General features: G+C 49.2%; 1 protein-coding gene across 6 annotated transcripts in view; it reads right to left on the reverse strand.

The window, feature by feature from the left end:
• The window catches only part of Tfdp1 (transcription factor Dp-1), a 43,698-nt gene extending 23,694 nt beyond the window's left edge, over nucleotides 1-20,004 (reverse strand). For 2 of the 6 annotated variants that reach the window (XM_038325084.1, XM_042054837.1), the window contains exon 1: nucleotides 19,063-19,573. Coding sequence is in view for 5 of the 6 variants with exons in the window: in XM_042054837.1 (XP_041910771.1) it covers nucleotides 19,063-19,074 (12 nt within the window). In the remaining variant the exon portion in view is untranslated. Of the gene's footprint in view, nucleotides 1-19,062; nucleotides 19,574-19,831 lie in introns of those variants that run through there. The other 4 variants (XM_038325077.1, XM_038325078.1, XM_038325082.1 and 1 more) reach the window with 4 other exon arrangements.
• Between the last annotated feature and the right edge of the window lie 2,619 nt (nucleotides 20,005-22,623).

Below are 22,623 nucleotides of genomic sequence, written 5' to 3' on the forward strand. Positions count from 1 at the left end.
ACTGCTATGCAGAATGGCATGGTGGCAGCGGCGGGAGCCCCAGTGCTACAATGCTTCCAGTGGCCACCATAGCTGGAAGAGTATGACCTGCAAATCCAGTCATAAAAAGCCAGACTCTGATGGCAGAGGAAATGGTCACCAGGTGATGCGCGAGACAACGGCATCTACAGTCAGCTGGGACAGCAGGAGGGTCGCACCAGACTCTCACTCTCATCCTCCTCCGGGACGCTGGAGACTTCATTCCCGCCTCCGCCTTCACCTAACACAAGGTCGAGCATGGAAGGGCCACCACGGCGAGGCCCCACTAGGGGTAAGCCTCATTTACAACAAAGTCAACTGTCCGTGGCCACTGAATGTCCATCCAAACACTCTTCCACAGAAGAAAAAGTGGTAACAGAAGAGAGAGAGGACAGTGGCCAAGAGAAGCCCAGCAGGATCCCAATCTCCTACATAACAGAAGGGAGCTGCCATAAGCCCCTGGGGATAGTGACAGGGCCACATGCAGGCCAGGCCACAGTGACAGGGCCACACGCAGGCCAGTTTCTACCCAACTAAGGTGAAAAGAAAGCTGGCTGAAAAAAATCATGTGGTAACACAGGAGGACAGACAGGCGCACCAGGATATTAAGAATGAATAAGGCAGGGTTCAAATAAGGCCAGGTAGGTAAGAGCAACAGGCTTAAGCCAGGTTAGTGAAGTTAAAGAACTAAAATCCAGGTATTTAAAGCCCAAGTTTAAAGCTAGGAGTTAAGATAACACCAGGTAAATCTAAGGCACTGAGATCAGGTGACTACAGCGGAGGTACAGTCAACGACTCAATGAAAGAACTTAACAGGAGTGAGAGCAGGTGGCTACATGAGCCCAGTGGGTATGCAGGCCGGGCCAAACAGCTAGCGATCTAAAGCTAATAGGCCTCGGCTGGAGAGTCAGGTTAAGAGTGGAGGAGCTGCTTCCAGGCTTGCTCAAGGTACAGGCTCTAAATCCAGCACCACCAAAATGAATAAGCAAACACTTAAAAACTACTTTAGGTAGGAGGGCCAAATTGGGAGGTCCAAGTTGGGAAGGCCAGTGGAATAAAGCCAAGAAATTAGAAACAGCAGGTAGCTAAGGTTCCCCTAAGCCAATAGACAAAGGGAAGGCTAGCAGGTTAAAACCCACTGATGAGCCTGAAGAAGTTACAGAAGGATGGGTGAGACCTGAGGGCTATAATACAGGAGAATAAAGCTTTATAAATCCACAAGGGCCAGGAAAGAAATACTCAGAGGAATGGCTAAGATAATTAAAGTCAATGAATTAAACCAGGGAAAAGTCCAAGTGGCTGAGGCCACAGAGGGTCAAGTTGGGGAGGCCAGAAGTAAGGCAAAGTATAAACCAAGACGTTACATCTGAGTGGGGAAGGTCAACTGTCAGCACAGCCCAGCAGGAAACCTCAGGGAAATCGTGGGATAAGACACTGAAAGCCAAAGCTGAAGCATTAGACAGGTTAAACAGAGGCAGGCCATGCTAACAACACCAGGTGGGCCAGGCCAGGAGGCCAATGAAGCAAAGGTCAAGCCCCAGGGCCAATGAGTAAGGGATACGGAATACCAGATCAGGCCAGGTAGGTACAGCCTGGAGATTTGGAACAGGTCTAGTGATCCTGAGTCCCAGTTTTAGCAATTATAGCTCAGAGCAATGTTCCTTTCCCAGGCTCCCTCAGCTCCATGGGCTTAGGAGGGGGTAAGGTTCCTGGTATAGCCGCAACACACCATTGCTCCTGTCTCTTCCCCAATGTGTCACCACCGGCTGGGTCTGATCAAGTAGGACAGACTCTTCCTCATGCTGGACAAGCAGGCACACGGCATTACCCCTTTTGCTATTCTCCGGCACCGACTGACTATATTGGCCAATTCCCCAGACAAGCCTTGTGGAGTTCTACAGGAGAGCCACTCTTCAAAGTCTGCATGCTACTTCTTGGCAAGTGTCCTTCCCAACTACCCACTGACCACCAAAACAGCGTAAGGCAGAGCACACTGGGATAGCAGCATTTGCTGTTTCTGGCAGAAAAGACTATGGATTACAGTGACACAGACAGAATCACCTCTTTCCTTGCCCTTTAAAGTATCTGCCTCAATGGAACTCAACGTCTACCACACAGGAACACAACCCATATAGCACTGTGCTATGCTTGTGTTTCTAAGTTCTGTTATGCTACCACTCACAGAAACCAGTTTGACATCCACCACAGTAGAGATCACCTCCCCGAGGAAAACGCAGTCGGCATGGGCAGGCTCTAGGAAGTTCCTCCTGCCTCTAGGGTCACACTCCGCCTTGAGGGGAACCCACCATCCCAACTCCAGATGCTGCATCACTGCAGGCAGACACCCTAGAGACTCGGGTGGCCTGTTCAGCCTCCATCTGGCCCCAGCAGGATCCCTACCTTCAATTCAGCCCTTGCCTCCTGCAGCAGACTCCAGAGAGCTCACTGGCCAGGAATGTCCAGCAGAACCCTCGAGGGTCAGATATGTAGTCAACGGGCAGACTTTCTCTACAAGTCTCAGTTTGGGGTCATCAAGCTCAAAAGTAATCAGGAAGCAATGGACCAAGACATGGGAAAGAAAGAGACATGAAGCCACAGAGGACTGCCAAACTTAGTGTGCCACACACTGCTCCAGCCATGTCCGCAAAATAGAGTGACTGTATTCCCCAAATCCCAAGTAAACCCCTTGCTGATGCCCTGGTGCTTTTGTCTCTTTGCTTGGAAACCTTCCATCAAACCTGGATGGAAACCCAAGACTCGGCCTGCTGATTCCGACCACCCACCCTGGTGTCTTGCTGGACTCTGGATGCACACCTGTGACCCACATGGTCCCTGGACAGCTCCCAGAAGGGGGTTCATCCTTCATGACAGTGTGTTCAGCAACATCCCCAATTTCGTTCCCACTACATACCAGTCATACGTCCCAGTATGACAAAGAAAATTATCTCTAGATTGCAAAATTGCCCTCAGCTGAGAACCACTGGCTTTCAGGCACAATTTCACGACAATGCTCCTGACAGATCGATCTTCCAGAGCCAGCAGTAAACACACAGCTTTCTCCTCAGCCCCTGTTCAAGTAGGGTCTGAGATCAGCGGAAGACTCCTGGGCCAGCTGAGGCCCACCACAACTTGCCCCAGTGCATCATGGACAGAGGCAACTCTTTCACAACATGTGGGTGTCAACATCACAAAGAGAACATACGCTCCCCTTTCCATAGAGAACACTAGAAAACAAAACCACTAGGGGTTCTCTTCACAGAGCACTGAAACCAGCAACAGTCTCTGTCTAGCTGACACTGGAGGTCAGCAGCCTTCTTACAGAGACCTGACTGTGCCAGAAAGCATGCTACCCTCCGTCAGGATCTCAGACCACAGTATGCAGGAAGACACCCCACCCCCCACCCCTCAGAAGGGTCTGCTACAATCTAATGTCTGTTGCCCACATTCACATGCTGAATGCAGCCTTCACATAGAGGTAGGACATTCAGGAAACCGTGAGGACAGGGGATAGAGCCCTTGTGAAGATCAGGGCGCCCACAAGAGGAACCCACAGAGCTGCCTGCTCTTTTACCATGTAGGCACACAGCAAGAAGAAACCAGAAGACTTTTACTCCCCTGGAGCCTCCTTTTCTTCATTGTCCTTAATAAATCTACCTTCAATCTACTTAAGAGGGAAATGGGCGGGGGGAATAAGCCATTGCTGAGCAAAATCTGCCTTTGATCTTGGACTGCAGCCACGCAAACTGTAAGAAGTAGATTTCATTATATCTTCATTACAGCAACTCAGAAGGAGACAGCTGCCTCCCGTCCGCCCAGCCTGACTGAACTGCTCTGTCGCACAGGCAGCTGAAATGCTAGTACAACCAGCATGCTCTCTGCCCTGGGAACTGAAAAGCTGGCGCCTGTGGTGGGCAGGGGAGATTCTGTCACAGAGGTAGGAGAGCCTCCAGACGGCTTCAGATCTGTACAGTTCAACCTAGACAGAAGTTCCTAGTTATGCCACTCACTGCACAAGCCTGACCCACAGACGCAGTAGGACCATAAACATATGGTCACCTTAAGCCACACAGCTCTGAGGATGCTTGTAGCACAGCACCAGGTGACTAACAGTAGCCAAGTGGCCACTGAGCATATTCTGAAAGGATCTGAGCAAGCCCAGCGTTATAGAGGGAAAATGCCGTACCCTACAACTCCAGTTCTCTATACCAGGAATGCACAGCTATGCTCACACACACATCTACCCTGTCTGGAGGGGATTACAAAGGTGGTACCAGATGGGCTGATCAATGGTAAGGACAACAAGAACACACAGAAAGCACAAAACATCCTTTGCCTTCCCTGGACTAGAGAAGGGCTGATGCGGATTCAACCCATCCTGTGGACTCACACTCTCCACACACAGCCACCACAGCAGGAGGGGCTGCTCTGTGAGCCACACCCCTCTCTGTTTGTCCTTCCTGGCTCTGGGGAAGGGCAGCATAAAAAAGGCCTGCTACAGATCCCCTCCCTCCTCCCAAATTAGGACCACAGCAGAGCACTGAGCAGAGAAGCCAAAGGCTACTGGGGTTGAATGTGGCAAAGAAGAGCAATGTGCCCATGAGCACCAACCACCCTACTGACCTGATCACAGTATCTCCAGGGTCACCAGGGTCATCCAAGGCTATAAAGTCCCAGGTAGCCAGTGGCAATCAAGACAGCAGCATATCTAAGGGTGGTAACTGACCCAAGTAGCCACATGACTCACACGGTCCCCAGCGACACCCCCACCCCTCTGCCCACTTTCCATTACATTAAACACAGAAGTAAGTGCACTGGACTTTGCTCTCCTGCAACACCTTTATGCTGGAGAGCCCAGCCAACTCCCAGGGAGACATTAACTATTCTCAAAAAAAAAGAAAAGAAAAATATCTGCTGACACTGGCTGGTCTCTTCTATTCTGCCCTAGGCAGGATTGTACTGTAAGAAACAGCAGCTGATGACAATGGCCACAATAACGACCATCCCCCACCTCCCAACCCCGCCCAGAGAACAACTCACCAACAGCAAACAGCAGAATCCTACAGGCCATTCTGTTCATTTAGCAACTCTTGCTGGTACTTGCCAATGGCCAACTTTCACGAACATGGCAGCAGCAGTCTCAACGACAGTCCAGAGTGGTCACACCACCATCCTTTTATAAGAGCACCAGTGACTGCAATCATAGCCCTGCAGCTATGCTAACAGATGCACCAAAAGCAGACTTTTAAGTAGGACGAATGAAGCTGGACAAGGTACAGAGGCGCTCCTGCTCCCTCCCAGCTGCACACCAGAGCTCATTTGAGGTGGTTCTCTCCCCAGACATAATCCAGGGCCCTGCCTTCCATTACTCTCCCCTAAGTCCTTCCCAGTTTACAGCTTATCTATTTTTCTATTGCCCATCTCTCTTCTCTGCGACACCTGTCTGATGGGTGTGGGCACTGCCTGGCAGTCCGAGCACTGACCTCTGGCCAAAACACTGTTCACTATGAGGTGGGGATGCACAAGACAAGTATCCTACCATGAAGGCCAGGCAGGGAGAACCTGCAGGAACCCTTTGCTGAGGCTCTCCTGTTCAAGCCTCCCACTTCTCCTGTGTTCTATTTTCATCCTAAGTACATAGAGACATGAGGTCATGAATACATGCCCTCATCAAAACCACTAGGAAAAGTATTATCTCAGCAGTTTCCTGTTTCACCAGCCCTTCTAAGACAACCATGAAAACATAACAATCTCTTTAGGAAACACATGAAGGCAGGCAGAGACCTCTGCCATCTTTGAGGATACAGATGATAAATGAATAAAGTAACATGCAGATGTTAAAAACCACATCGTGTCAGAAATACATTCTCCTCAGCAGCTCAAAGTGTGTGGGTAGCCTAAGGGGTCAAGAGGTCAGCTCTGAGGACACCTGGGAAGGAGGCCCCTAGGCAGCCTGTCAGGGAACCTGCAGCAGCAAACTAGATTCTCCTGGGAAATCTACTCACTTGTCTGGCAGCTGCAGTTACTTTCCTTCACATGTCAGGACAGACAAGACACTAGTCCCTTCCACACAGGCACCAGGCTGGGTACCCCACAGCTCTGAGAAGCCTGTACGTGTGCATGACCTGATCTGTGGGCACACCTCTCGAGTGATGCCTCTGTAGACCCCACAGGTGAGGAAGGGCTGAAGTCATTACACACCCTGCCGAAGGTGGGCCATTGACCTCACCAGACACAAAATACATGTAAACTTCAGAGCTTGCTGGAGAGCTGAGCCCTAGCAAGGTTGGGCCTGCTGGCTACATGCTAATCTCCACTCATGGTGTCAAACCAGTCACCACCTCTCAGCATTCTCCTGAGTGCCAACATGACTACTGTGGTCAGTCAGCTTCTCCAACTGTATATAAAGCTGTGCCTAGACTCCAGCAACTGGAAACACGCCACTGCTGGTCATCATTCCTCTCAGGTAATGTCCTATAATCCCCGTCTATGCACTACTAACCTGGAGAATGTTCCCTGAAACCATACTCCAGTATTCTCCTGACTCCCGCGTGCTGCACAACAGGCCAAGCTGGCTGGACCTATGCAGCTCCAAGGCACCTAAGAGCCTGGCACAGCCCCTACCTGGGAAGTTAGCCTCCTGGGGACCCACTGTCACTTCTGGAAGCCATCTGTGCCTGCAGCATGTGCTGTCCTACCAACTGGCTTCTGACCAACAGACCTGGCCTGGGGGAGCCCTGAGCTCTGTGCTGTTCTTTACTCTGAGAAGTTGCCTGATTCAATGTCTTAGAAGAAACTAAGGGTGCCCTCCCTCCAGTCTGAGGGACAGAACCCCTGCAAGAACGAGGCCACCCCATACCAGCCACACTCCCTCTTCAGCACAAGCCAACTGAGCCAAGAGGTGCTGTGTGATGCAGACTCTCGGTAACCACGGAAACAGTCTTATGAGCCACCTAGGTCTTCATCAGAGTGTGCCAGAGAGGCAACCACAGCCATTATGAAACCAAAGGCTACCATATCTGGAGCAGATTCCACGTTCATCTAACAAACATCACAAACATACCCCAAGTGGAGAATACCAAGTGGATACAGGGCTGAGCAGGGCCGATCTGTAATAGCAGAACGGGGACAATGCAGCTGTTAAGATCATCAAATCCGCAAGCTGGGATCAACAGGGAGGAAGCCAACCTGGAAGACCCAAGGCCTCCAAACCAAAACTGTCCTGAGTGAGGACTCCCCAGACTAGACCTTGCAGACACTTGAAAGCTTCATGAAAAAGCCAAGACCCCAGGACTTCGAGGCTTTGCTACCAGGCCTGTGACCACCTGCTGGGAAGACACAGCCCCTACAAAATTGCCTAACAAAATCTGGTGTGGGGGGAAAACAATATTTGAAAATGTTAGAAAACTGATGAAATAAAAATTTCTCATGAAAAGAGGCATGTATAAAAGAGCACACCTTTAATATCAGCACTCAGGAGGCAGAGGCAGGCTGATGTCTATGAGTTTGAGGCCAGTCTGGTCTACAGAGTGAGTTCCAGGACATTCAAGGCTACAAAGAGGCATGCTAAAGCTTGCCCAACTCGTAAAAAAGCCCCAAGTTCAATCCCAGCACCACAAAAAGAACCATTAAAAAACACAGAAGCCAGGCACAGTGGAATACACCTAAAATCCTTGCTATTCTACAAGTGGAAGGATGACCTGAGGCCAGGAGTTTGAGGCTGGCCTTGGTAACAAGGAAGAGATGATCTCAAAAGAGAATGGAGAAAGAGAGCTCTGATCCAGGACCATGCCAGACAATAACCACTCCGACTCCCTCATCTGAAAAGACATGTTAAGTAGGCATATTAGAGGCCAACCTGAAGGGCTCCAGCAAAAGATGCATGCGGTCACATCTCAGACACCAGGAAACATAAACTGAAACCAGTGTTATCAACATACACCCAACAATGTGGAGATGCCTGCCAAGAAGCTAGACAACATGCATTATCCTTACAAATATGGAAGGAGGGGCAGGTGCAAGGGCTCATGAGTGGCCAACTTGTCATGGCCACACAACACCAATCAATATACAGCAGCCTGTGTGTGACACTGAAAGCTGTACAGAGGACGACGGGATCGCTCAACAGCAGAGTGTTTATCTACTGTGTGTGAGGCCCACACTTAGCATGGGGGGGGTCATTTCTATTACAGTCACAGGACAAAAGAGAAAGAACTAAATGATGACATGATCAGGTGGTCAGATAGCTTTCATAGGTCTGGGAGATGGCTCAGTGGGTAAAATGTTTGCCATGCAAGCCTGATGACTTGAGTCTTAATTCCCAGAACCCACCTAAAAAGCCAGGCATGGGAGTAAATACACACATAAAATCCTAGCCATGAGAGACAGAGACAGAGACAGGGACCCTACAAGCTTGATGGCCAGCCAAGTCTATAGCCAGGCAGTAAACTCCAGGTTAAGTGAAAGACTATCTCAAGAAATAAGGCGGTAAGCCAGGCATGGGAGCACATGGCTTTAACCACAGAGCTAATGAGGCAGAGATAGGTGCTCTCCCTGAGTTTAGGGCTAGCCTAGACTACATAGTAAATTCCAAGGCTAGATAGTGAGCTACTGTCTGAAAAAAATAAATAAAAATAAGGTACAGAGTGATTGAAGAGAATATCCAATGCCAACCACTGGCCTCTACACAGGTGTGGCAGATATATACACATGCACGCATACGTTCTGACCTGACCAAATGAAAGCCTTTTAACATTCAGAGCTGCTGCCAGGTGGCGGCAGTGGCGCACACCTTTAATCCTGGCACTCGGGAGGCAGAGGCAAGTGGATCTGAGTTCAAGGCCAGCCTGGTCTCCGGTCGAGTTCCAGGACAGCCAGGTTGCACAGAGAAAACCTGTCTTGGAAAAAAAGATTCATAGCTGCCTTTTACAGCACATTTTACTCACTTAAGGTATTTTTAAGTTACAGAATACTAGAAAAAAAATACCTTTACAAACAACATAATCAGAAAGAACAAAAGGGAAAAGCCATTACTAGCGCAATTTCTAAAGAGCAATCAGCCTGCAGGCAAGGACTTTCCAGCAAACCAAAGCAGTCCTGAAGGTCAGAAGCTTAAAAACAAAGAGCAGCTCGACTCAAACAGTCAAACCCAGTTCACAGAGAAAAAGGCAGATAGATAGCTGACAGGAAAATGCAGACAAGCTGTCCTCCTCGCCATCACTGAAGAAACTCTGCAGACTCCTCAATAATGAAATAGCGCTGCCTCTGGCCGTCCCCCTCCCCACCTTTGATCCTTAACCTGGAAATAATTCCAAGAATCCACAGGAAGCCAAGCCCCATTCTATAAGAACATCCATCAAAGATTTGCTTAAATCAAGGCACCCTACAGCAGACAAATGTTCATGTCACCTCCTTGGCAGATGACCATGGCCATCTTAATAGCAAGTACTTATTCACATTCTGGGATCAGGAGCTGGGTCAGGTGTGCAGATGCTGCCTTGTGGTCGGGCCTCACTAAGGGACCCATTCAGAAAGATGTGCCCATGCCTCATTACCTCATTCAATACCTTCCCGACTCTACCGCCTTTGGGAGAAGGTTGTACAGGAGTAACAAACAGACCAGTGATGGTGGAGTAACAAGAATATCTCCAAAGAACAGGCATCTAGAGAAAATGATCTAGATACAGGCCCATTAAAATGTCAAATTCTGGAAACCATGGGGAGTCCCGAGCTGACTCATGATAATAATGGATGGCTGCTGACTGCCTTGGCTTCTATTAGCCAGGTTCTGTTTGGGGCTTTGTAGGGGAAGGGGTGGGAAAATGGAACCCAGGTAGTCTCCACCAAGTCATGCCTGGCCATACCTGAACCATGCGTGCCTTGGGTGTTTTAAAGAGTTATCCCAAAACATACAGCTTACTTGATGGCTATTCCAAAACAGGACAACAGAGATACCGGCCACCAGCACAATCTCTCAACTTCTGTGTGTCTATAAGCATTTTTAAAAAGCTTAGAAAAGGCTATAAAGACAGCTCATTCAGTAGTGCTTGCACACAAGTATGAGGAACCGAGTTCAAGCCCCAGAAACCACAAAAAAGACAGGTACAAAATCTCAGCACTGAGTTAGTTATGCTAACCCGCAAACTCAAGGCCAGTGAGTCCCCACCTCAGAAGACAAGGTGGACGCCATCTGACAAACACCCAAGGCTGACCTCTATACCCATGTGCACAAATGCTCATAAGGACACAAACACACATAGGTACACGCACGCACACATGTACTCAGGCACAAGCATGTGCGCATGTTATTAGGGCCAGTAGTGATAGTACACTGGTAACCTCGGAATCAGGGAATCGGGGAGGCTGAGACATGTGAATCCTGAGCTCAAGACCTACATAACAAGAACCTATCTCAAAAAAAAAAAAAAAAAAAAAAATACATAGAAGAGTATCAACCACATGTTTATATGTGCTGTTATGAAAAAGCCTAGGGCAAAATGCTAAATAAACAGTCAGGAACAAAGTGTGCATGCACCACACAGGCATATCTGGACACACCTCTGGGGGTTGCCATATACGTGCCTGTGGAAAGGCTGGAGAGAGCACTTGCTGTTCTTGCAGGGGACCTATATTTGGTTCCTAGCACCCACAAGGTGAACCACAACTATCTGTAACTCTAGTTACAAGGCAACCAATGACCTCTTCTGGTCTACACAGGAACTAGGCATGCACATACATATATGCAAGCAAAACACTCATACAAATAACATTTTAAAATCTTTGTAAAAAGCATTAAAAAAAAAAGCACACAGCTGGCATTGATACCATAGCAACCTCAGCAATGACTCTGGATGCCCCATCACCGGCCTTTCCAATTCCTTTGAGCACTTGAACCCTGCATAACTGGATGAAACAATTAAGCTATTTCTTTTCCTAAGAAAGGGCAGGAATCCCAGCAGACCAACATCTGGTGAGGTGTGGATACAAGGAAGAAGCTAAGCTGTCCACTGATGATCCCTGGAAACAGAGGTTCACCTCCTATAGAGCAGGCAGAAATATCCAGAGAGGGTAGGGGATAGGTTTAGAGAGACCAAGTAAACATATCCTGTGAGTAGGAAGAACTGGACAGATCAAATCATGGTACATACAAAGAGGGCTCTGAGGAAATGTCCAGGGAATCTCCCACCTCACATGGGAAGCAAGAATCCATGTCCTCAGGGAAGAATCTAAAAGCTTTAAATGAAGATTAACAGATGGCTGGGAGATAAACTCAAGAAGTATTTATGACGATTCAAACTTTCCAGAGTCTGGAGAACGGAGAGAATGGGCTGGCATATCAAGAGTTGCCAGAGCAGGAGACCCACATGCATTCTGAAGGTTAAGATGCAGAGGATGGCAGGATCAGAGACAGGAGTTATATAGGAGAGCCCTTGAACACAGAGGGTTGGAGCTAAATTCAGTGGTAAGAGCTCTTGACTAGCATGGGTAAGGTCCTAGATTCAATTCCTAGTTCTACCAAAAGAAAAAGAGTAGGGGGTGGTGGAAACAGCCATGCACCATCCCTCACAAGCATGCCTCTGCCAAGTTCTCCTCCCATGCTCAGACCCGAAGCCAGACCAGCAGACCATGGTTGCCTTGCCTGACAGGACATAGCCCCTCTAGCACTGTGTGTGCTTACCTCCAGAACAGCAGAGTTCACATCTTCCTCCCACAGGCCACCAAACCCAATAAGCCCAATGTCCAGAATCACCTTCAGTTCTGCCGCCCATGTATAGCTGGGTTCAGGGCTCCCTCCCAGCCTCAGCCCTTCCTAACAAGATTATGTACATTATGGGTGCTGTGACTGTAGATTTGGTCTTCCTAGAGGCAGGCAGGCCACAGAATCTGCTGCAGCCTCAAATCCCAATTCTTCCAGAAGATACCAAATGATTCTTCATTACACAACAGACCCAAATGCACAACTACCTGGGAGCGCTGCCAGGTAGCTAACTGTCCAGGTTTGTTATGTCCCACTTCCTGATGTCACAGGGCAGCTTTGGAAAGGGAGAATGAAGTACTATGGTGGATGGCTGGGACACAGAAAGTAATTACCACAGGAATAGTTAGGGAAGGTGGGGTTCCACTGAGCAGGAGGTGGCTGCCCCACAGCATAGAACTTCATTTTCTTGCTCAACTACAACAGCTGCCTTGCTCCCTGCCACTTTTCTAAACCAGGCTGCACTGCACTGAGAGTAACACCCTAGAAACGCAGCACTCAAGAGTTCAGTCCTCCACCTGCAGGCCCTGTGCATGGAGGAACACACCGAGACCACAAGTGCAGGGCCAGCCAACCCATAAGCACAGCACTCAGACCATCTCTGCCATGTTGGGGCAAATGTCTGTCTTCTAGGTCATGCTATTTCAATCAAGTGACCGAAGAAAGAATAGAGGGATTGCTGAGAGAGCTTCTAAACCAATAATCCTTGTCAATAACTGACTGGTCCCAAAGCATACCAGACCAGAGATAGGTGTGACTTTGAAGCTGACCCCAAACTCAGCCACAAAGACATACGCAGAGGCTAAAGAATAACATGAGGACCTGATTTACAGCACCTACATAGAAGTTGAGGCTGAGGCTGGACTTAGACTTGTCACTCTTGCTGAGAACTCAGGTTCATTTCCCAGTATCCATGAGGCAACTCAAAACTGGATGTGACTCCTATTCTATGCACAATAAGATATCTTAATCCAAATCCCAGGGCCCTAGAGCTACCCAGAGTTACAGCATATTCCCAGCATGCATGAGACCCTGGTTTCAACACCCAACACCAAAAGGCAAAGCAGAGTCTACAAATAAGACCTCCAAGGATGCAGGAGTGATGCAGCAGCTAAAATGGTTTGGCAGGTCACTACCCTACATCATATGCAACCACTAGCGTGAAGCTAGAGAACCTTAGAGAACCATTTTGGTTTTACTTAAGATTTATTTTTCTGCTGGGTATTGTGTACCACACCTTTAAACCTAGCACCTGTGAGGCAAAGGCAGGAGGATCCGAGTTCAAGGCCAGCCTGGTCTACAAAGCAAGTTCCAGGACAGCCAGAACTACACAGACAGACCCTGTCTCAAAAAAGAAAGAGAAGGATTAATTTATTTGTATGAGTTTTTTGCCTGCCTGTGTATGTGTACCACATGCAGGCCTGGTGCCTTTGGAGGTCAGAAGATGGGGTCAGACCCCTGGAACAGGAGTTGCAGATGGAGTTACCATATGTGTACTAAGAATCAAACCCAGGTCCTCTGCAAGAGCAGCAAGTAGTCTTAACCACAAAGTTCCAGGCTCCAGCCTCAGAAAATCTTGATGGTCACGCCAAGGAACTATAGCCAGCACCATGAGAAATGCTTATAACTACAGTACTCAGAAGGCTAAAACAGAAGGGTAGTGAGTTCAAAGCCAGATAGACTACAGAATGAATTCAAGGGCCAGAAGGACAACTTATTTAGACTACGCCTCAAATAAAATGAAAAAGCAGGCAAGCAATGTAGCTTAGCGACAGAATGCAACATAAGCAAAGCACTAGATTTAACCTCCAGTACTATAAAAAAAGGAAACAAAACAAAAACCCCACTCCCTACAAATCATCGATATTTGTACTAAAATTCAAAGTACTGGGGCCAGTGAGACGGCTCAGAGGGTAAAGGTGCCTGTCACCAAGCTAGTGGCCTGAGCTCAATACCTAGGACCCAAGTGGTTGGACAAAGAACTACTTCCTGGAAGCTGCCCTCTGATCTCTGACATGGTATATGCATTTGCACATACACACATGCATGAATGCACAAGTACACACACACCCCCCTACATGTACACGTCATTTTTAAAAAATGTTTTAAATCCAAACTGTTCTTCTTAAGTTTATAAACAGATAAAAAATGGGAGATCAAGAAAAAGAATGAGGAAAATATTAATTTCTATATCCTTTTTATATTTAAGTCAAGAGTCCCTCTATATACCCCTAGCTGACCTAGACTCGATTGGAGAACAGGCTGGCCTTGAACTCACAGAGATCTGCCTGGCTGTTTTCCAGGTGCCAGAATTAAAGACATATGCCATTATGCCTGGCTCATTCCTAAAATTTTTTGGCAAGATACAATTTATTATTTATATTCTATCAGGCTGAGCAAGTTTTACAGCCTGTGAAGTATACTGCCGCTGAAGTCTATGCTGGAGAGGCGAAGTTAAAATGAGTGCTTTCCAACAGCCTGGTGCCACCCACAGTGGTCACCTGGCATGGTCTTTCTAGAACTTGACAACTTGGAGACACTACACGTGTACAGTGGTGCACGCACATCACAATCACCCTTCAGTGATTTATCCTCAGGGTCATAACGGATTTGTAACCATTTAAGACTGATCCTGGAAGCCACAGAACCCCCAGGAATGTACATGTTCAAGGCAAGAGGGTCAGGTGCTCTTCCACCTCCAGACTCCAGCCTCCCCCTTCCCAGAATGCTAATGTCAACAGGCCCTCCTGAATGACCTCTGTACTGTGGGCTTGAGCAGCTAAAACCTGGCCCTATCCACCCCAACACACCATCTCTCTCTGCCATGAACAGCCTGGAACACTTGAAATCTAGGGGAGTGCCATGCCCAAGTGTCTTTGTTCTCTATCACAAAATCAGAACTGGATATTCTAGGGACAGTACATGCAGGAAACTGAAGCAAGTGGACTTGCTCTCCAAACAGCAGTCAGTGGATAAAGGCTGTTGCAGCGACCACTGGACTGAACTACACTGTGGTTCATTTCCCATATTAACTCGCTTCTTCAGTAGCAACTCTCCAATTCTACATGTCAAACAACCACTAAAAAGACAGAACTGGTAGGTATGACAGTTGTATGAAAACAAGGCTAGAATGATGAGCTGTCCTGCAGGCTGACTGAGGTGGCTCATCTTCACTGTCAGTGTGGCTACATGTGGAATGCTGTAGAATGCTGTAGGAGTGCTCCTGCAGGCATGTTTTCAGGGAGGTTTCACTTGAGGACCCAGCCTGAATGTGAGTGGCACCATTCTACGGATTGGGGCCTCATACTAAATAAAAGGGACAGAAGGCAAGCAGCCAGCACCTGCATCATCTTTCTGCTTTCTGACCATGGACTTAGCACCCTCCAACACACCTTCACTGCCACAACGGTCTCTTCAGACTGTAGGCCAAAGAAACCTGTGCTTAGGTTGCTTTTATCACAATAATGAGAAAAGAAACTAATACGGAAAACTGGTACTGAGGAATGGACTACGGTAGGATAAGCCTGATCTATGACTTGCAGTTCATGGTGTAAAGAACGCCTGGAATGTTATAAGCAAACTTACCAGGCCATTCTGGTGGGCATTCAAAATGGAAATGTGGACACTGAAGGCCAGGCTCACAAAGTGTCACGGGGGAACAAGGATCCTATTGGGAACTGGGGTAGAGGCCACTTGTGTTACATTCTGGCAAACAATCTGACCATGCCCTTAAAATCGGAATGAGGGCAAATTTAAAAGTAATAGGCTAAGAAGCAGTCTGGTGAAAGAGATTTCAAGAAGGCATGGCATCCAGGCTGCGGCATGGCCGCTGCTACCTGCTCAGTCACATGGTGAAAGGAGCATGAAGATAAAGGAACACGAACAAGTTTAAAGCTGCAGGTCAGGAAGATGCAAACAAAACATCTATAATCGAGGGGACAGCTCACACTTTGCACTAAGACAATAAAGGTCCAACTGGTAAAAATGCCAACTACAGATGGCAAGATGGTTCAGCAAGTAAAAGCAAGTCTGGCAACCTGAGTTCAATCCCCAGAGCCCACATAAAGAGGCAAGGAGAGAATAATTCCACAAAGTTATCTATATCTTGGTATCTATATACAATATGGCATTTGTGCATACATGCAGAAACACATACATACTCGTCCAAACAATAGTGTTTTTTTTTTCTTTAAGAAAATAAATTTATTTCAAAGAAAGAGCTTGAACTGAGAATGACATCAAATAAAAACAACCACTTAGGGAAGCATTTCCCCAAATTTAGCTGACAAGACACAGAAGGTCACTACAGCCAAAGTGAAAGGGCCATCTATCTCAAACTGGCAGCAGAACCTGACACTGTCCTCAGGTTGATTTTTGCAGGCATGCAAAATATAAAAGGGGGAGGGTTAAAGTCCTTGCAAAGGGGCTGAGAGGCCACTGAATGAAGCTGGAAAGGTAAACCCTGAGCTGCAATAGAGACCTCAAGATACAGGTTCTATAGGGACCAGATCAAGAAACATCTGCCAAGGAAAGCGGCAAGCACAAAATAGAACAAGCCCAAGAAAGAGGCTTCAAGTGCTACCGGCAGTAGTACTAAAGGGGAAGGCTACCAAAGTCTGCCAAAGCCGAGGATTCCATCCCAGGTCCAAGACAGCAGACATGGAGCTGCACAGTTTGGTGTCTGACCTACTGAGTTCTGGTCCTGCACTGGTCCGGCCTTTGTTATAAGAGTAGGCAGAGGACACGTGGAGAGCAGAGGACACGTGGAGAGAGAGAGCTTACGGGAGTCAGTTCTCTCCTCCACCACATAGGTCCCAGGGATCAAACTCAAGTAGTCAGGTCTGGCAAGCAAGCCATCTCAACAGCTGGGAATTAGGGTTTTGAACAGTGTTAGAAAAGTTAAGATTTTAAAGTCTAGTGCCCAATGGACTACAAAAGCATCTTGCCTTAGGAGATGAGCCTCTAAGGTCCAGGGATGGAACGTTAAGATTTAAAATGATGTGTCTGGTGTCAGGCTAACAAGGGATGTACTTGTGATAGTTAATCCTCATTGTCAATATGATCAAATTTATAATCAGCTAGGAAACCTCCTCTGGGCATGTCAATGAGGGTGAAATTTCCTGATGTCTGGCAAGTCCAAGAATGCAGTCTTCCCCGTAAGACTGCACAACTCCCCAGGCAGCAAGCATTAGGCTGACCTTGGGAGAAGACATTCACAGTCTAAGACATACCCCTCATACCAGGCCTCTCCAGCCCCTACAGCAGGGCCATCACAGCTCATCCTATACACTTTCCACAGGGACACGCTGCAGCATCTCAGGGCAGCAATGCAGGCAGGCATCCCAGAGCACCTACAGGCACTCAGCGCCCCTTCCGCCACCGCTCCTTATTCTCCTGCACACTCCCACATCTTCCCAGATCAGCTTTCTTGTCCTTCATGGAAGAAATCCTTTGCCAGATCAACATAATCTTCTGCTGGTAACTGCCAGTCCTGCCACATACCTTGCTGTTCCCAGGGAACCCAACTCACCTGCTCATCTACCTGGGCATCTGCTGAGGCAGAAAACCTCTAAGCTATTTCTCGTCTTTTCTCTATCCTTTCCAGAGTCTTTTCCATAATGACCCAGAGCTTGACTTTTGCTCCATGTTGGGTCTACAGGCTATACTTTATAGCTAGATCTCATCCTGAGCATCAAAGTGCTTAGAGAACTTTAGTGGTGTCTCTTTTTTTTTTCCTTTGGCACAGGCTACAAAGACCCTTTCTGAAATGCAAACATCACATTCTATGTAAAAACACAGTTGGCTACAGAAAAGGCCCAACCCTTGACTGTCCACAATCTCTGCTTTTAGCCTGAAAACAGGGAGGGCCACTCCCCTCTGGCCGGGTACTGGTGGCCTGTGAGCATGTGGGCGGGACTCAGCTTCAGCACCAGCCCAGCCACACCAAGGTGGATAACCCCAAACCAGCTGGCCCATACTCTCAGTGTGATGGGAGATCCTGACCACCTGTCACCACCCAGTCCCCAGGGACACAGCACATGGAAAGGGGAGTGAATAACGCCAAACTAAGACGGCAAGCCCTGAGCATGAAGACTCACTGAAGTGAAAATGGGCCCCAAAATTAGACCACACCAGTAGGCTGGCCTCACAAAGGCATGGGGGCCAGTACCCCACTTACAAATCATTTACCACATCTAGTTACTTTGTGGGCATGTGCTAAGCAGCATGTCTCGTGTTAGGTAGGGCACACATATGGAGGGGAGTCAGGGCATGGGTGTAGGTAAACAACCGGACATGACAAGATCAAGCCAAAACCACACATGGTGGTGATTTCAGGTGACCTATACGTGGTCTCCCAGGGTGTGACATTAACTCCCAAAAGAAGGCCCAGTGCTTGATGACAGTACCGTCGACCCGTGTGGGGCATTCTTTAAGCACAGGTGAGTTCTTAGGGCCTCCAGTCAGTGGCCAGGACTCAGGACCTCAGACCCAGGTTCTCTACACCAGAGCACAACTCTAGCTGCGTGTCTGTCTGTGTTTCTGAGGCTGCATGGCAAATACATGGATCTAACTAATATTCACAGAGCGGTGAATGCTGAGGAACACTGGAAAGGAGACCAATTGTGCTGGAAGATGCTAAAATGGTGTTGCAGAAATGTATGTGACCAACCACGCAGACTATAGTTTGCAGCCTAAAAGCCTACGTCTCCATATCTGCTCCAAAAAAAAATTACTCAAAATATCTAGTAGTTTCAAGGTAAATATAAAAGCTAAACCAACCAGCATTTCTGCCGTGTTTTATTAATTGGCAAATGTCACTTTCTGACAAAAATGTGCCCAACCAAACAAGTTGATATTCAATCCATCAAAGCTCTGTTATTGTCCTACATACTACATAGAACAAGCACAGCCTAAGTTCCATGTTGACAGCTCTCCTGTGTGGAAACCCACTAACACACAACACCCCCGACACACATTCGACCTCAGAGGTGTATTCGTTTTTTTTATTATTATTATTATTGTTATTTAAACAGTCTGGATAGATTAGGAGAAAAATCAAGACCGCATCATCCAACCACAAGTAATGTGTCAGGCTTCAGATGACAAAGAACCCATGTGCAAAGGGGGAGGCACCCACCTACTGTTCCTCCATCCCTCACCTCCATCCCAGTTCCTGCGTGTAAAATGTCTAAGGATAAACCACTGCCATGCACGTATGGCCACTCTGAAATAGAGAACACTGCAACAAGCAGTCGGCTAACATGTCTGCGGCACGAAGCGATCATACTTACATCTTTTGCCATGTTACCAGATCCAGGAAATCAAGGCTGTAACTGCGTACCCTCCACAGAAGAAACCGGACAGATCTGGTAAAAAGGAAGGAGACGATCAATGAGTGAGAATGAAAAACGAAGTTTAACAGACCTCGCATTTCAAAGAAAACATCTCCCCACCAGCACGAGGCAGGCCTCCAGGCAGCAGGGGCCTTTCTTGCACAATCCCGACAGGAGAGCTAGCCAAGCAGGTCCCACACGGGGACTTTAAGTCACCTCTCCAAATGGAAATGCTCCCTGCGGCCACCAGCAGCTCCCACTCGCAGCAGGGGCCAGACCCCGACCCCTCGGCAGAGCGGGACGCAGCCGTCAGGCTCATCCCACCTGGGCGCGCGGGCCCCGTCTGACCACAGGCCCCACTGAGGCACAAGGCCCCCCACTCGGGCACACGACACCGCGCGGCTCCGCCCGATCGGGCCGGGGCAGGCCCTCAGGCTGCCAAGACCCCAAGGTGCCGCCGACCACTCTGACAGGTGGGCTCCCCCCGCCCGCCCGCCCCACCTGTCACTAGGCCCGGCCACCAGCCCCGCGCGCCGGCGCGGAGAAAGCCGGAGGGTGGCCGGGACCCCTGCCCGCCGCCCACGCCACGCCGCGTCGAGGCCGACTCCCGGCTGAGGCTGGGCGGCGGGCGGGATGCAGCCGGACGCGGGAACCGGGCTGGGGCGGGAACGGGGCCGCGCGCCCAGCCCGCGCCCTCCCGCTCGGCCGGCCGGCGCCCCCGCCACACCTGGCTGGCCGGCGGGGCGCGCGGGGCGGACGACGGGGGCGCGGGGGCGCCGGCCCGGAGGTCCGGCCCTGGCGGTCCCTGCCCTGAGCCAGCGGCGCCGGGACGCGGGCTCACCCTGGGCCGAGCGTCGGGCCGGCGTGACGTGCGCGCGGCGCGGTGACGTGGGCGGCGGCGGGCCCGCTCCGCGCAGCGCGCCTGCGCGCCTTTTCGCGCCTTCGGCGCCCTCCTCCTCCTCCTCCTCCACCAGCCGCTCATCTCCCGCGCCTCTTGCCGGTGCTACCCGCCCTGGGAGAGGGGAGGGGCCTGTGCGCGCGTGCGCGGGTGGCGGGACTTGGCTGAAGACCGCCCGCACGGAAAAGCGCTGCGCGCGCCGGCATGTGCGCATGGAGGCCACGTGTGTGCGCTCCTCTGTGTGTACACCAAGGGCCAACTGTATGCATATTTGTGTGCATGCGCAGGGAATAGAAGGCCACGTGTCTGCTTCGGGGTGTGTGTGTGTGCCATACCTGCATGTACATGTAGAAGAGCCACATGTGGCCACACCTGTGTATATGCAGATAGTGTAGCTGTATACACGTGCGTATGCATGTGGTATTAATCGTGTGTGTGTACGCCTGAACATATATACATAAAACTCTCTGTACAAATACGTATTTAATGTGTTTAATGACTGCACACAGAAAACAGGCATGTGTATATGGATAGATGGACCAACTATATGTACATTGGGGAAAAAGAGGTCAGTTGTGGGAGTGCCTTAAAGTACCCGTACGTGCACCCCAAGGAGAGGAGTCTTGTGCATTTACACAGGACAAAGCAAAGACTGTTGGGATGGATGGACATGCTGGACACTGCAGAGATGTGGAGACCCCTGCCACTGCTCAGCTGTTGACCTCCACAGCCATGCGGCCTGAGCGTGGGATGCCAATGATTGAAAGACAGGTGTGCTTGTGCCTGGCCTTTCAGAAGCCATCTGCTTCATCCCAGGAGGGATCTGGTAAACCCTGAGCTCTGAAGACTCAGTCCATCCTGGAGACCGCTACTTTAGGACTGAAGCCTGGGAAAACAGTAGGCTAGGCCTCCCAAATCAGTCCAAATGGGTCGGGTAAAATGACCCAACTTTCCAGAAGAATATACAACTGAAGAGCAGAGTGCTGTTGAATGCTATCAGAGAACTGAAGATGTGAGGGATGGGATGTTAACATAAGCGCCTTTAAATGTTCGTATTTCCTTTAAATAAACAAAATGTTAGGGGCTAGGTCAATTTGGCTCCCAGACTGACAGATCCTTCTCTGTTGCCTAGCTGCCTTGGTCATGGGACTGACTCAACCAGACTGCCCTTCTTTAGCATCTGACTGAACTGTCATGGCTGCTGTCCTGTTCTGAGCACCCCTTAGATTCTCTGAGAAAGCTCCGCTGCAACCACAGCTGCTCACTGCCAAAGCAAAGCCGTGAGTCCAGAAGGCAGTATCTAAGACACAGCTTTTCAATAGCCGTGAGTCCAGAAGGCAGTATCTAAGACACGGCTTTTCAATAGCATGCACCAGACTTCTTGCCATCACAAGCCTTGGTAAGCTCTGGTAACCACTTTCAACAAGGACACAGGGGTTGGGGGATGTGGAGGAGCATTTCCTTTAATGGTCCAGCAGAAGGACTGTGACTGGTGCAAGCATCTTTGCCAGGCCCCATTCCTGGGTATATAAACAAGCTATTCTGCTCACTTTTTCAGTAAGTTGGGTGAATCTTTTGTCCAATAAAAACTTCTCTCGAGTGATCGTACACCTTTTTTTTTTTTAAGAAGCTAGACTGGTAATATGACAGACGCATCAGTGAAGCACTGGCAGTCGCAAGGGGGACTCTGAAGAGTTCCAGAGAGTGAATGGGGCCAGAGCAACAGCATACACTGGTGGTGGGGACAGGAGACAGCAGGACTGAAGGAGGCAGAGGAGGGAAATGGGGTACCAGCCACTGGAAGAGTTCCAGGGAGCCACCAACCCTTAAGCGGTAACGGTCTTTCTCTAGGATTGAAAGCCACAACGATAATCACATAGGCGCTGAGCTTCCCAGCACCCAGCACCCATGCAGAGCTACGGCACTAGCAGACAGTGCCCGCTGCTGAGGGATGCTCAGGATTCCAGGAGCTGCCAAGTGTTGTGACTACAGGTGGGTAAAGCCCAGAATACTCTGACTTCAATATATTGAGCTGCAAGCCTCTGGCTTCTAAAGCCTGGAGCAATAGGCCCTTGGCTCTCAGCGGACAGACTTGTAAGCCTCTGGATCTGCCAGTCCATCCCATAAACTTTGGGCATGTAAGGGCCAAGATTACTAGCACTGGGAATCATCTCCTTGCCCGATCATGTGTATCTGGGTAAGGTAGAATGACCCCAGCCAGCTGATTAGTAATACAGAGGTCAGAGCTGTACCAAGAGCTGGGCTAATTAACATCTGTGAGGAGCTTTAAGAAGCACAGACCAAAGGCCTCGCTCAGTAATACGTAACATATTATTACTGGACACCCCTGTTTTGCATGGCTTTACAATTAACCACCTTTATGCTGACTACACCTGCTCCTACCACTTCGGCTAAGCCCCACCTTCTTAAGCTGTCAGGCATTTAATTATCATTGGTTCTGCGTGTCAGAATTGAAATCATGCATGGAAGCCTTCAAATGGCTGGGAGTCCTCCCATTCTCCAGCACCCCTCCCATCCCCCAGGAAACAGGAAAATGAAAGAAAGCCACCACCCTGGTCTCTACAATGGGAAGTGGCACCCGCCTCCCGTGTATATTTAAC

This window comes from Arvicola amphibius, chromosome 4 (genome assembly GCF_903992535.2).
Source record: "Arvicola amphibius chromosome 4, mArvAmp1.2, whole genome shotgun sequence".
NCBI lineage: Eukaryota > Metazoa > Chordata > Mammalia > Rodentia > Cricetidae > Arvicola > Arvicola amphibius.